The following is a 15,454-nucleotide window of genomic DNA, read 5'->3' as shown; positions in this document are numbered from 1 at the left end:
TTAGCCAGCTTTTATATGTTCCTGTTGCTTTGTCTGCGTGTCAAACTATCATAGCCACCTTCTCGTGATCTGATTTGGCGGCTCTGAAATTACCCATAAACCTACTTTGGGTGTACGATCCTTACAAGATTACTTTTCTATGTGCATGAATAGCAGGTATTTTTCAAGCATACAAGTCTTGTTCCTGTGGTCACATGAGTTTGACATTTGCTCATCCATCTCCTTTTCTGTTCCTGAATTCGAGCCAAATTGATTCAACAATTTGCATACAAGGTCACAAACATTAATAATTAAATTACAGATATTGACATAAATGAAATTCTGTATTTCTTTTGTCACTTTTGCTGTTTTCCTCAATCTGGTTCCTACAGTTTTTTATTTGTAACGTTTCTAATTTTCCTGCACATTATATCTCCTACGTCATGAAAGTAATTACCAAAGAAGCTGTAGCAGAACACTTGGACAAGTTTGTGAATCTGAGCGGGTCAACATGACTTTGTGAAAGGGAGAGTTGTTGGAAAATTATTGAGGAAGTCACACATACAGCAGACAAAGTGGAGCCAATGGATGTGCTGGACAAAGATTTCCAGAAGGAATTTGATTGGTGCCGCATCATAGGTTATTATGGAAAATAAAAGCTCCCAGTGTAGTGGATAGCATAAAGTCATTGATTGGCTGGCTAACATGAAACAGGGTCTTAAAAGAAGTAGTTGATGAGCTAGTCAATGCATTGGTTTAATTTTCCAAAACTCATTAGATTTAAGGAAGGCTCCATTAGATTGCTTTAATTGTCCAAAACTCATTAAATTCAAGGAAGGCGCCTTTAGATTGGAAATTAGCTAATCTCAGTCCTTTTCAAAAAGGGAGCAAGACGGAAAACAAGAATTTACAGGCCAATTAGTTTAATATTTATCATAGGAAAAATATTAGAACTACTATTAAAGATGTTATAACAGTGCACTTGGATAAGTTCAAAGTAATCAGGCAAAGCCAATGTGGTTTTGTTAATGGGAAATCATGTTTTTAACTCATTTATTGGAGATAGATAAATGGGAATCACAGGATGTATTATTTATTGATTTCCAGAAGGTATTTGATAAGGTGCTACATCAAAGATTATTGCAAAATATAAAAGTTCATGGTGTTGGCAGTAACATTTTTCATGGATAGAGGTTGGCTGTCTGGCAGGAAGCAGAGAGTAGAAATAATTGAGCCTTTTTCAGGCTGGCAATTAGTGTACCACAGGGATCAATGCTTGGGCCTCAAATTTTTACAGAAGGTAACGTTTGCCAGTGACAGAAAGATGGGTGGGAAAGTGAGTTGAGAAGAGGATGTGGAATACAATGTGTGGACGTGTGAAATTGACCATTTTGGGAGAAAGAACAAAAAGGAAGCTTATTATCTCAGTGATGAGTAGTTGTAGATCTCTGAGGTACAAGATCTGGGTGTTTTAGTGCCGGAATCGCCTTCTGCACTCAGATGCTGAGCATTCTGTACTCAGCAAAGGTCTCAGCTTTATTCTTCTGCATCCGCACCTTAACAAATTTCAGGCACAACGTTATGTCGAACTCTTCTTCTACTGTCTTCACCACCATGCCCATTTTTTTGGTCAAGAGTATTCTTTCCATCTCACAGACCCCTTTACCCAGTTCCAGTGCTGTCCTTCCACCTGGATCTCTTCCTCTGGCCTCTTACCCTCACTTGATCTGTTCATTGAGAACTGTCAATGTGACACTCGCCCCCTCACCCAATCCAAACTATCTCCTTCTGAACTGACTGCACTCCATGCGCTTAGATCCAAACCTGACTTTGTTATTGAGCCTGCCAATAAGCATGATGCTGTAGCCTGGTGTACTGACCTCTACTTTGCAGAGGCTGAGTGCCACATCTCACATACCTCCTCCTATCTTCTCCATGGCAATCAGGCCTTTGTATCAACTGTGGTAACTGACCTCATTTCATCTGGAGATCTCTCCTCTCTCCCCCCTCCAAACTGCCTCCAAGCTGATACTCCCCTAGCCGTGCTCAGCTCACTTCTCCTTCCTTGCAAAAGTCCACAAACAGGAATACTCAGGCAGACCCATTGTTTCAGCCTGCTTCTGCCCTGTAGAACTTATCTCTTCCTACCTTGGCTCAGTCTTTTCTCCTCTGGCCCAGTCCCTGCCCACACCCAAGATTCCTCTGATGCTTTATGCCAGTTTCAGAATTTTCCAATTATCAGGCTCCAGCTGCCTCCGCTTTACCATGGATGTGCGGTCCCTTTACATGTCCATTCCCCACCAGGTTGGTCTCAGGGCTGTCTGCTTCTTCCTGAAACAGTGGCCTGAACCATCCCCACCCACCACCACCATCCTCTCCTGGGCCACGTTCATCCAAAACCTCAACACCTCTTTTCGGTCCCCTCATTTCCTTCAGCTCAGAGGGCTGGTCATGGGTGCCTTCATGGGCCCCCAGTTATGCCTGTCTCTTTGTGGAATATGTGGAACATTCCTTGTTCCAGTCCTTTTCCTGTCCCCACCCATACCTTATTCTCTGATATGTCAATGATATCATCAGTGCTACTTTCCTCTTTCATCCAGAATTAGAAGAGTTCATCAATTTTGTTTCCAATTTTCACCCTGGACTCACTTTCACCTAGCCCATCTTTGGCTCCTCCCGCCCCTTCCTTGAGAACTCTGTTTCCATTTCTGGGGATAGGACTGGCCACTGATATCCACTATAAATAAATGACCCACTCCCCAGCCACTCTGACTATATATCCTTGCAACCTGCTTCCTGTAAAGACTCGATTCCATTCTCTCAATTCCTCTGTCTCCATCACATTTGTTCAAATAAGGCCAGCTTTGTCAAGGGAGCCTCTGAAGTGTTCACCTTCTTCCTCAACCAAGGATTCCCCAGCTCCGTTGTTGACAGGGCCCTTAACCGGGTTCGACCTACTTCTCACACTCCCACCCTCACCACCTCTCTTCACTCCCACAAGGGCGATAAGGTTCCTTACTTACTATATCACTAGCATCCAAATCCAGAAGATCATACTATTTCCGCCACCTCCCGCGAGATACCGCCGCCAGGCACACACATCCATCCTCTCCGTTGTCTGTCTTCCGCAGGGACCGTTCCCTCCAGGACACCATGGCCCACTCTTCCTTCACTCCCAACACTCCCTCCACAGCCCCACGGCACCTTTCCCTGCAACAGCTGAAGATGTAACATCTGCCCATTTATATCTTCCGTCCCCAGTATCCAAGGGCCCAAACATACCTTCCAGGTGAAGCGGCACTTTGCCTGCATTTCCCACAATCTGTTCTGCTGCATTCATTGCTTACAATGTGGTCTCCTCTACACTGGGGAAAGAAAGTGTAGACTGGGCGATTGCTTCTCAGAACATCTACGTTCTGCCAGCAAAAAAGACTCTGAGCTTCCAGTAGACTGCCACTTTAACACACCACCCTGTTTCCTGGCCAACATCTCCGTCTCAGGCTTGCTGCAATGTTCCAGTGAAGCTCAGCGCAAACTGGAAGAACAACATCTCATTTTCCGCATGGGGACCCTCCGGCCCTCTGGATTCAACATTGAGTCCAGTAATTTTAGGGCCTGAATTCTGCCATGTCCTAGAGCCCTATCCCAGACACCGAGCCTTGTTATTACATAGTCTGCCATTATACACTACCTATGGTTAGCCATGAACAGTCCGCATTAACAGCTGTTCACCCACTCACCAGATCATTAATAACTCCTTTATCCATCCAACTGTTCTTCCGTCTCTTTGGGCTCAATCACCCCCCCCCCCCCCCCCCCCCCCCCCCCACTATCGCTTACTCCTTATCCCTCTCCCACCCTATCTTCTGCATATAAACTGACATTTTCCAGGCTACCATCAGTTCTGAGGAAGGGTCACTAGAACCAAAACATTAACTCTGAATTTTTTTCATGGATGCTGCCAGACCTGCTGAGCTTTTCCAGCAATTTCTGTTTTTGTTACAGAATGTTAGTATACAGGTATAGCAAGTAATGAGGAAAGTTAATAGGATGTTTTATTATGAGGGCAATTGAGTGCAAGAGTGGGGAACTTATATTCAGTTATACAGGACATTAGTGAGATCACGTGGAGTATTATGCATGTTGTATTAGTCACCTTATTTAAAGAATGATATAAATATATTTGAGGCCATTCAGAGAAGGTTTACTAAACTAGTATGTGCAATGGGCAGATTGTCTTATGAGAGATTAGACTTGTATCTGCTGGAGTTTAGAAGAGTAAGAGGTGACTCAATTGGAGCATATAAAATCCTAAGGGGTGTTGACAGAATAGATATGGAAAGGATGTTTCTTCTTATGGGAGAATCTAGAATTTGGCATCACTGTGTTGAAAAGTCGGGGGTTGTCCATTTTAAACAGATTTGATTAAATATTTTCTGTCAGAGAGTTATGTGTCTTTGGAACTCTCTTACTGAAGAGCCTGTCCTCCAATCAGAGACCCTTGAATATTTTTGAGGCAGAGGTGGATAAATTCTTCTTGAGCTAAGGTTAACAGGACTAGCTGGGAATGTGGATTTGTGGTTACCATCAGATCATTTATAATGTAGTAGAATGGCAGAGTCAGCCTAGCAGGGCTGAATGGCTTATTCCTGCTCTGATTTGTATTTTCATATGTGGTGTTATTTCCTGTCGTCCCGATTGTTCTATTTTGCTTGACTCTATCAAATTAGATTTAACCTGCCACATCAGTACTGGTTAATCTCACAGTGAGAATCTTACTCTCATCTTTGTTCATATGCAATCTGTCCATCTTCTATAGGTGCCCGCTCCCTCATAAGTAGTTCCAATGCTTCAAGAATCTGAAACCTGCTCCTGCACCGCTGGTGCAGCTGAATGTACAGCTGCAGCCTCTACTGCAGCTGTACATTCAGCTGCACCAGCCTCCTGCTTACAGCCTCCTCCACTAGCATCTGGGAGTAGTCATGAGTTTACTATTTCTGTAGTCCTTTCTCATCTTTTGCCTACTTCCAGAATATCTGCCAGGTGGGCATGAAAACTTTTACCACTTATGCTACTGTTGACAATCTGGCTATTAACTTTTCCCCTTCTAGAATATCCTGAACACGCTTGGTGATATCCTCTACCACAGAGGCAACAGACCAAGAGGATGGGCATTTTGCTGAGTTGAAAGCTATTGCGGGTAACGGGTTCATCTTATTGTCCTTCTCTTCCAGGTCTGCTGCTGTCTTCCATAATCATCATTCGGGCACTACTCCAAATAGTCAACAACATGTAAAGCAGAGCCACTGTTTGTTAAAGCAGACAGGACATTCAAGTTTGAATGCAGATTCTGAATTGCTCTTGAACTATTTTAACAATGAATGGCATCTTGATTCTAATTAATCAATTTTCTTGGTTCCAGCCCTTCCTTGATATTGTGTTGTGTGCTTTGGCTGCAACAGTCGGATTCTTGACACACTATCTGCTCCCCCGGCTTCGAACACAAGTTCCATGGTTTTGCTTTGCACATCCTTTGCTTAAAACAAAGGAATATCGACAGTTTGAAGTCCGAGGTTAGTAACAGAGGAGCTACTGCACAGCATAGTGTCAATGGTATTTCATTTCAATTCTGTCCAATAATGAAATAGGGATTAAATTTGCTCATTGTTTCCTCATTAGGAATTTTATTTTCTATCTGCTACCTCTCATCAGATTATTAAAAGAGTAATAGGGTGAACAAAATAATGACCCTATTAAACTGCTTGATCTTAGACCTGCATTGTTGGATCACTTTTAAAAGTGTTTTTCATAGTTTATCGTGCCTGCAATGCATCATTAAACTTTTCCCCTTGGCGCAAAAGTGATGCCAAGTCTTCATAGATCTGTTGAAAAGCCACACTGTCAGACATCTGTCAAGGCATATACCGGGGGGTGAGGGACTTCAGAAAACAATGACTCATGGTTGTTTTTTAAACTGATAGAAGGTTTATAGCCGGGTTCCCAGTGGTCAGTGTGAGGATCCCTCCTTTTCTCTGTATATTTTAAAAAATCCTAGAACTTGGTGTACAGGGAACAATTTTCAAATTTGCAGACAAAACAAAGCTTTTAAATGTTGTGTATTGTGATATAAATATTTTAGAATCAAAAGGAACATAGACTGGTGGAATAGGTGGACAACTGCAGATGAAATTGAATGCAAAGATGTTATAAGTAGTTGTTTTAGTAAAAAGGGATACAATACAAAACAAAGTGCATTTCTAAAGCAAGTGCAAGGGCAGAGGAACATCTGTGTATGCAGTATTTACATGAAACGTTGAAGATGGCAGGGCAGGTTGAGACTGGTTAATAAAACAGGCTGCATCCTATGATTTATTAATAGGGGCACAGAGCACAAAAGCAAGGAAACTTTGTCGAACTTGAGTAAGTCATTAGAACATAGAACAGTACAACACAGGAATGGGTCCTTCGGCCCATGATGATCATGACACCAAGTTAAACTAATCCCCTCTGCCTGCCCTTGGTCTACATCCCTCCATTCCCTGCATGTTCATGTGCATATCTAAAAATCACTTAAATGCCCTTATTGTTTCTGCTTCCACCACCACCCCTGGTAGCACATTCCAGACTCGTACTACTCTCTGTGTTAAATAAAAAACCTGCCCCTCTCATCTTCTTTGAGCTTACCCCCTCTCATCTTAAATGCATGCCCCCAGTATTCAGCTTTCAACTCTGGAAGAAAGATTCTGACTATTTTATAAACTTCTATCAAGCCTCTCCTCAGCCGCCACTGCTCCAGAGAAAACAATCTGAGTTTTTCTAGCCTCTCCTTACACCTCATAGTCTCTAATCCAGGCAGAATCATGGTAAATCTTTTCTGCATCCTCTCCAAAGCCTCTACATCCTTCCTGTACTGTGGCGACCAGAACTGAATGCAATACTGTAAATGTGGCCGAATCAGAGTCTTATAAAACTGCAACGTGACATCCTGACTCATGTACTTTGTTCCCTGACCAATAAAGGTAAGCATGCTGTACACCTTCTTTACTATCTATCTACTTGCATGGCCACTTTCAGGGAGCAATGGACTTGAACTCCAAGATCCCTCTGTACATCAATGCTGTTCAGGTTCCTGCCATTAACTATACTTTTCCGTAATATTGGATCTCCCAAAGTGCAGCATTTCACACTTAACCAGATTAATCTGCTATTTCTCTGCCCATATCTGCAACTGATCTATGTCCCGCTATATCCTTTGACAACCTTCCACATTGATCTTTGTATTGTCTGCAAAGTTACTAACTAACTCATTTACATTTTTTTAATTCAAGCCATTTTTAAATATATATCACAAATAGCAGAGGTCCCAGTACAGATTCCTGTGGAACACCACTAGTCACAGACCTCCAGCCAGGAAAACACCCTTCCACCATTACCTCTGCCTTCTATGGGCAAACTGATTCTGAATCCGAGTAGCCAGGTCATCGTAGATCCCATGCACCTTAATCTTCTGGATAAGTCTACCTGTAGGGACTTTGTCAAAAGCCTCACTAAAATCCACGTAGACAACATCTACTATTATACACTCGTCAATCACTTTCGACACCTTCAAAAATTCAGTTGTTTCAAATGCAAATTTCAATTCAAATTCATTGTTTCAGTGGTGATTGGAGTATTACTTCTAGTTTTGATGCCTTACCTTAGGAAGAATGTGAAGGCATTAGAAATAATGCAGAAAAGATTCAGAAGAATGGTTCCAGGGATGATAAACTTATGTTGAAACACACACGACTGTATTGAAAGAGTGGAAAAGTTTGAACTGTTTTCTTGAAGAGAAGATTGAATGGAGATATGAAAGAAGTATTCAGATTATGAGGGGTCTGAACAAAATAAATATTTAGAAATGGTTTCAGTTGATGGAGCAATTGGTAAGTAATTGGCAAACAAAGCAATAGCGACATGAGGAAAAGCATGTTTTATGTGGATCTGGTTAGAAACTAGAACACATTGACTGACAGTATGGTGAGGATAAGTTCAATTGAAGCATTTAAAAGGGATGGGGATTACTATCTGGAAAAGAAGGGTCTGCAGAGCTTTGGAGAGAAGATTGGTGGGGAGGTGGTGCCAGGTGAATGGCTCTTTGAGAGTGTCTCCTTCTGTGATAATTTTACTTCTCTATCTGCTGTGATTCAGTCACCAGTACTAGAACTGTTATTATGGCTTCTTAACAAGTAGGAACAGGAGTAGGTCATTTGACCCCCTGCGCCTGGTCTGCCATTCAATAAGATCATGGCTGACCTGACATTCCTCAGGTCCATTTTCCTGTCCTTTTCCCATAACCCTTAATGCCCTGACTGATGAAGAATTTATCTATCTCAGCTGTAAATATACACATGGACTCTACCCCTACAGCCCTGTGTGGCAAGGAGTTCCAAAGATTCTCAGTCCTCTGAAAGAAGAATTTTTTCCTCATCTCAATCTTAAATTGGAGCCCCTTTATTCTGAGCCTATGCCCTCTGGTCCTAGACTTCCCCATGAGAGAAACATGCTGCCAGCATTTACCCTGTCAAGCCCCCTAAAGAATCCTAGATGTTTCAATGAGATCATCTCACATTCTTCTAAACTCCACAGAGTAGAGTCCCAACCTGTTTAGCCTTTGCTCAAAAGACAGTGTCTCCGTACCAGGGATCACCTTGTGAACATCTCTGAACAGTTTCAATGAAATTTTATCTTTCCTTAAATGAGGGGTCCAAAACTCCACAGTACTCCAGATGTCGATTCACCAGCACCTTATACAGTTGCAGTAAGACTTCCCTACACTTATACTCCAACCCAGTTGAATTAAGGCCTAACAGTCTTCCTGATTACCTGCTACACCTGTGTGCTAGCTTTCTGCGTTTCATGTGCAAGAATCCCCCAAGTTTGTTTGTATTGCAGCTTTCTGCTGTATTTCTCTTTTTAAATAATACTCTGCTCTTTTGCTCTCCCTTCTGAAAAACTACCCAAGAGGTATGAAGTTAATGGTCTTTCACTGAAGACATGCTTATCAAGATGATCAGCAAGAGCTGGCCTAAAGGGAATCATATCATACATGTCATGAAACTGAACTCAGTGGCATGAGTTGCTAAGCTGATGAATTTGATGAATACAGATTCAGGCACTGGTGGAACATTGAGGATGCCATGATATAGTGATACAATGAAAATATCAATGGCCTCCTTGAGTGGCAAATTAGTAAGTAAGGTAGCCACTTCAAAGAGCACATGGATATGCTACAGTCTCAATACATAGGTCTTACGATGTGTTTGTAAAAGTGAAGGAATCCTGCATAAAGTTTGTGGAAAACTTATTTAAAACTGGTTAGAACAGCTGACACAACCATTTGGCTAATTCATGTTGTGCAGAGCTAGCTATAGATAAAATATGTTCAAAAGGGACATCCCTTTACAGAAGTGTTGTGGTACAGAAGAAGGCCATTCAGCCTGTAATGTCCAATTTTTCAAATTAGCATCATTACCTACAGTCTGTTTCCTGCTTTATCCTAATACCCTTACACATTATTTCTATTCAGATAATCATTCAAATGCCCTTTTGAATGCTACAGTTGAATCCAGCTCCACCACATTTCCAGGCAGTGTATTCCATACCCAAACTACTCAAATGTGTGAAAAAGGTTTTTTCTCGCATCACATTTGCTCATTTTGCAAATCACTCTAAATTCATGCGTTCTGGTTTTTGATCTATTGGGAACAGTTTCTCCCAAAGTATTCTGTCAGGCCTGCTTATGATTTTGAAAATTTTAAGACTGAGTTGAGGAGGAACTTCGTCACCCAATTGTGAGCCTGTGGAATTCCCTGCCTAGTGAAGCAACTGAGGCTACCTCGTTGGATGATTTTAGTACTAAAATGGATAGATTTTTGAACAGTAAAGGAATTGAGTGTTATGGTGAGTAGGCGGGTAAGTGGAGCTGAGTCCACAAAAAGATCGGTCACAATCTTGTTGAATGGTGGAGAAGGCTCAATGGGCCAGATGACCTACTCCTGCCCCTAATTTTTATATTCTTACATTTGACATCTACCAAATCTCCTCTTAGCCTTCTTCTCTCCAAGGAGAATAGTCCCTACTTCTTCATTCTATCCTCAACTAAAATTTCTCATCCCACGAACCATTCTTTTAAATCACTTCTGCAGTTTCTCTAATGTGTTCACATCCTTCCTATAATGTGACATCCAGGTTGCACACAATACCTCAGGTGAGGTCTAACAAGTACTGTGTTGAAGTTCAGAGTCACCTCCTTGCTCTTGTAGTCTGTGCCACTATTAATAAAATGAAAGGATATTGTATGCTTTATTGACTGTCCTCACCATGAGGTTGAATTCTATCACATAGACATCACGGTGTTACCACCCTTAGTCAAGCCCAACCAGTGCCTCTGCACCTTGCCCTCGAGTATGGTTGTATGGTCTTCCGTCGTGGCAGTTCTATAGACATAAGCTATGAACTACCATTGAGAACAGCAAGTATTTTGGTGTGATCGCATTTGACTATGACTATGCAATTCCTTTGCCTTGTTTGCACATATGTGTACTTCAGTGTTTGCCACGTGATTACGCTGCCAATCAGATATCAGATGAAAATCTGTTAAGTCAAAAAGTGTAATGTCTATAAATCTATATAGTTGCTAGCTGCACTTTCAGGGCCAAAGCATCCTTGCTGGATACTGTAATATGCGGAGATGATGAAAGAGTTTGAACTCAGTAACTACCTCTTCCAGTTTAATGTGGGATGAGTGTGTAACCAAAGTTGAAACTATGAGCGAGAACAAACTCCTCATTTTTAGAGAGGATGAATTTACTGGCACCCTTAATTGTACAACAAACCAGCCCATGTCAGAACATTATGACTATGATGAGATGTGATTCTGCTATTGGACAACATTTATTTGATCATTCAGACTGTGCTAATAATTATACTGGAAAGTAACTTAAAATGATCAGTCAGGTGTTCAGTCTGATGGATTTGAGTGCTAGAAGCTACTTACAAAATTCTGGTTTATGTGGTCAAAAATAATTTGTTAACACATTGCAACTTTTTTGTGAGAAAAGAAGTGTTCATGGAGATTATCAATCTTTGCTGCATTGCTATAGCAACACCCTGACCAATCACTATCCACCTGCTTGGCCTGAGAACTAAGATTGTCGGTTAACTGTTCCTGCTGCACTTCCGTGCTAACAATAGCTCGACCAATCAGCACTCTGTTGTCATGCCGCATAAATTGATATCCTATTTTCAAGAGTCTGTTTCATGCATCCCAGTTCTCGTGCATGCAAGACTAAAAGCTTTGACTTATTGTTTCCTTTAAGCAATGTTAGAATTTTCAGTTAGACAGAAGCTTCCAGTCTCAGCTGTCATGTTTCAAGTAAATTCCTTATTGTTAATTCAGTGTGAAATCTGATTATCTTCTCGAAAAGTGATTAGATACTGTATCGTAGGTACGTTCGCAAATATCTCAAAGACAACTGCCTATGGTTGATGACACCCATCTGCACATGCTAGAACCCCAGACGGACAACCATCTGAACATTCCACACCTTAACCTTTTTGCCTTCAGAAGAACTAAGATTTATTAGCCAGAATTTTTCTTTACCCAAAGTGAATCTGTACAGAGAGAAACCCATCTAGAGATGTGTCCATCTGTGTATCCACGTGTGTGTATATATAGCATCATATAATGTGTATGCGTGCAATGGGTTATTTAGAGGGGTAAACAATTATATTTTCATTACAAGTCAAATATGTTAACCCAATTTAACATCTCCTCTGATTAATTTTTGTTTCATAATATATCAATAACTTTTTGATTCTTAAAGAAACTCAGTTTAAGTCTAATATAAGGAAAGTGTATAATTGGGAACCAGGTAATACTCACATCCCCTGACTGTTGCCCATCAGACTCATTGCTTTGCTCTGGCATTGCCTCTCACTGCCCCCCCCCCCCCCCCCCCCACCTTCACATTGCATGAATTAACAAAAAAAATGGTGATGGGATTTCATATTATCTTGGACAGATTTTTAAGAATCCGGAATGAATCTCTCACTGCATTAGAAATCTGACCATGTTGCACTGAGAGCCGATGTTTTTCCTCCATTCCATTCTATTGATTTATTTTAATTTACTCTGAGAGAGGTGACAGGAATGAACAGGGAATGAGGTGGGAGATTGCATTGCTGAACCAGCATGTGACTAGCCATCTCAGATTTCTGTAGGTAAGTTATGTAGTGCGAGTACATCCATTAGAATTTAATGATAAAATGGTTACAACACATACTATTAATAATTCATAAATGGATGATGTTTTTTCTTTTAATTTGTTACTTGATACAGCTCATTGTTTCATCTACAGATTTCCTGCCAAATGTATATGATCCCCTGTGTGTAATTTTGCTGCAATTCAATTTAGTAATTGGATCAATTGATAGCTATTATAACCAGATTTGATTTTGTAAATTATTTGTAAATATAGAGGGATTATTGGTGTTGAGCTTTAAATTTTCTCTATTCTTTGTCAAAATTTCTATAACCTCATCCCTCCTTATCTCTGTAAACTTCTTCAGCCAGACCACATTCTGAAATCTGCTTTCATTCAGTCTGGCATCCTACGTATCCCCAGTTTCATTTGCCCCACCATCGTCAGCTGTATACCTAACTTCTAGGCCCAAGGCTCTGGAAATCCCTCTCTAGACCCATCTACCTCATTCTCCCGCTTTCTTCCTTTAAGATATTCCTTAAAATCTGCCTCTGACAAAACTTTTGAATGAGCCAACTGCAAACATTGAAACAAAGCAACATCTTACGAGCTTAATAGGTTAGATACAGAAAAGATGTTCCTCCCAGCTCACTGGTCTAGAACCAGGGAATACAGCCTCAGAATAAGGGGCAGTCTATTTAGGACTTAAATGTGAAAGAGTTTCTTCACTCAGAGTGGCGAATCTTTGGAATTCTCTACCCCAGAGGACTTTGGAGACTATACATTTAGTATGTTCAGGATGTATGTTAAAGATATTAAAAGACATGCTGAAAAATAGCTTTGAGGTGGAAGATCAGACCTGATTTAATCAAATGGCTGAGCAAGCGCAAATGGCAGAACTGCTTTCTCTTGTACCTATTTCATGTGTTTCTGCCTGTCTTAAATATCTCCTTATGAGATTCGGTGTCAGAATTAGTATAAAAGTACCCCATGACATTTCACTATGTGTGGAGATGCAAAATAAGTACAACATTTTTTGTTTAAAAGATGCTGTTCTGAGAATTTATTTTTTAAAGTATTGCACCACTGCACAATTTTACACATTGCATGAAAGAACATCTGGGCAGAAACACTAGTTTTATTTCAAACATGACTTTTTTTGGCTATTGTAACGTGTCTGCATTTAATGCACATATTTATTTGTTGTAAATGATAGTGATAATTGAAAATGACATGTGAAAATGATTTGACAATGATCTCTGGTTTGCTGCAGTTTTACCAAATATGGTTACATAGGGATCATTTAGAGTGGAGTCTAATTTGCTTGAGCATCAAGACAATAGTAGGGAATTAAAGTCTTCATGCCTTGTGAATGCGCTGAATATGAAACGGGGCTAAATTAAAGTAAAACATTATCTGGAGCTAAAACATGATTGTAATTAAACTGAGCTCTTTGGATCTAAGAAACTATGCTAAAAAGGTTGTGAAGCAGACCATAAATTTAATTGTTGATTTGGATTTGCATCTACAATAAAAACGTATCAACAATCCTGTAAGTGTCAGTGTTCATTAGAAATTAAATCCTCTGTATCCTGATGGCTCAGAACATTAAGGGATTCAACAGAAAAGCTATAACTGATCAGGGTCATTTGTCAGTGTTTCTGCCATTCACAGATGTTAAGGATGAAAGGAAGGAAGCCTTGCATTGAGAGGACACATGGGGCTTCGGATGACACTGGCACTGATGACTTAAGGATTTCTGCAGAGACCATCAACTAGTTAGGAAATAGTTTAAGGTAATCTACATAGGACCTTTTAGAGCCAGCTGAAAGGGTATAGATGCTAGGTTTTATTTTACACTGGGTTTGAACCAGTGTGTTGCAGTTAAAGTTGGAGTTTGTGGTGGTATCTGAAATGCCAAATGCACTCCACGTTATAAAGTCAAAAATCACTGTACAGGGTTGGATATTGATTTCTCACTTCCCCACCTTCCAAGTATCCATGTAACCTGAAACAAAATAGCATGCAAATACTGACAAGCTGTATAACATACGCTGTGTTTAAGAGAGAACTGAAGGGATCACAGCTGGCAGTCCCAGATGATATTTTTAACTGCGCCTTTCATCTGTGGTATTATTTGAACCCCTGAAGAAATTGTAGGGACAAGAGGAGGCCATTCGGTCTGTTGAGTTAGGTGCTGATTGTTCTGTGACTTAACTCCATCCACTTGCCTTGGATCCATAACTGATTACAATGTGTCAGCACCCCCCATCTTCTCCATAATATTTGTTTTGTGTTCCAGATGCAGCCCAACTCATGTGGTTTGAACAATTGTACGTTTGGCTTCTTTGTTTGGAGAAGTACATTATTTACCCAGCTGTGGTGCTCAACGCACTCACCAACGATGCTTTCTCTCTCAGTAGTCAGAAGAAGCTTGGTATACAGTAAGCTGCTGCATGTTTATATTTTTCATTTTGTTTTTAGAAACCTGATTAACTGCCTTTATAGATTCTCAGGTATATCTTCATTGATAATGATGGTTAATCAGTTTCAGTGAGGACATTTGTAAACCATCTTGAATTGTTTACTCAATGTAATCTCAATGTGGCTTACCTGTACAGTGCATAAGTGAAAATGCCTGCTTGCCTCTGGGAAAGTGTTTCACAGGAGGAGAAACTTGAAATACACCATGATTTGTGAGGCTGTGCAATGCATCACTGGGTTTAGTGATCAAAGTAGAGGCATTCTATAAGTTAGATAAATGCGTGAAGAAAATAGAGATGAAGAGATATGGTAAAAGGACAAGCATATCTGTGATTAAATACAGTTTGTGTTGAGGATAAACATTACTGCAGATTGATTGGGTCAACTGTTGTGTCTGTGTGTTGTAGTTTATATGAAACTGTGCACAGTAGTGGATTATAGCAAACTCTTCACCAATAATTACCCAAATGGTGAGTTCCTTGTGTTAGTTCATCCCAGCATGTAAACAGAGTAATAGCGACAGAGTCTTACTTGCTCTTTCATCTAGGTAATCACTTATAACAATACAAAGATACTGTCACTTCTCTGCAGTGTAATTCCATGTGATAAAACAAAGAACTGCAAATGCTGGAAATCTGAAACAAAAGCAGAAATTGTTGGAGAAACTCAGCATCTGTAGAGAGAAAGTAGAGTTAATGTTTCTTGTTTCGTGCCCTTCTTCAGAACTGACTGTTAAAATCTAATGG

The 15,454-nt window shown here is 40.5% G+C and overlaps 1 protein-coding gene across 1 annotated transcript in view; it reads left to right on the top strand.

Annotated features, from left to right (window-relative positions):
* The window catches only part of LOC125452477 (pecanex-like protein 1), a 244,466-nt gene that overhangs the window by 127,180 nt on the left and 101,832 nt on the right, over positions 1-15,454 (top strand). The window contains exons 19-20 of the mRNA XM_048530940.2: positions 5,402-5,552; positions 14,527-14,668. Coding sequence (XP_048386897.1) covers positions 5,402-5,552; positions 14,527-14,668 — 293 coding nt within the window. The remainder of the gene's footprint in view (positions 1-5,401; positions 5,553-14,526; positions 14,669-15,454) is intronic.

This window comes from Stegostoma tigrinum, chromosome 4 (assembly GCF_030684315.1).
Source record: "Stegostoma tigrinum isolate sSteTig4 chromosome 4, sSteTig4.hap1, whole genome shotgun sequence".
Taxonomy (NCBI): Eukaryota; Metazoa; Chordata; class Chondrichthyes; order Orectolobiformes; family Stegostomatidae; genus Stegostoma; species Stegostoma tigrinum.
Note: the sequence above shows the minus strand (reverse complement) of the source record. Positions and strands in the feature narration are given on the sequence as shown.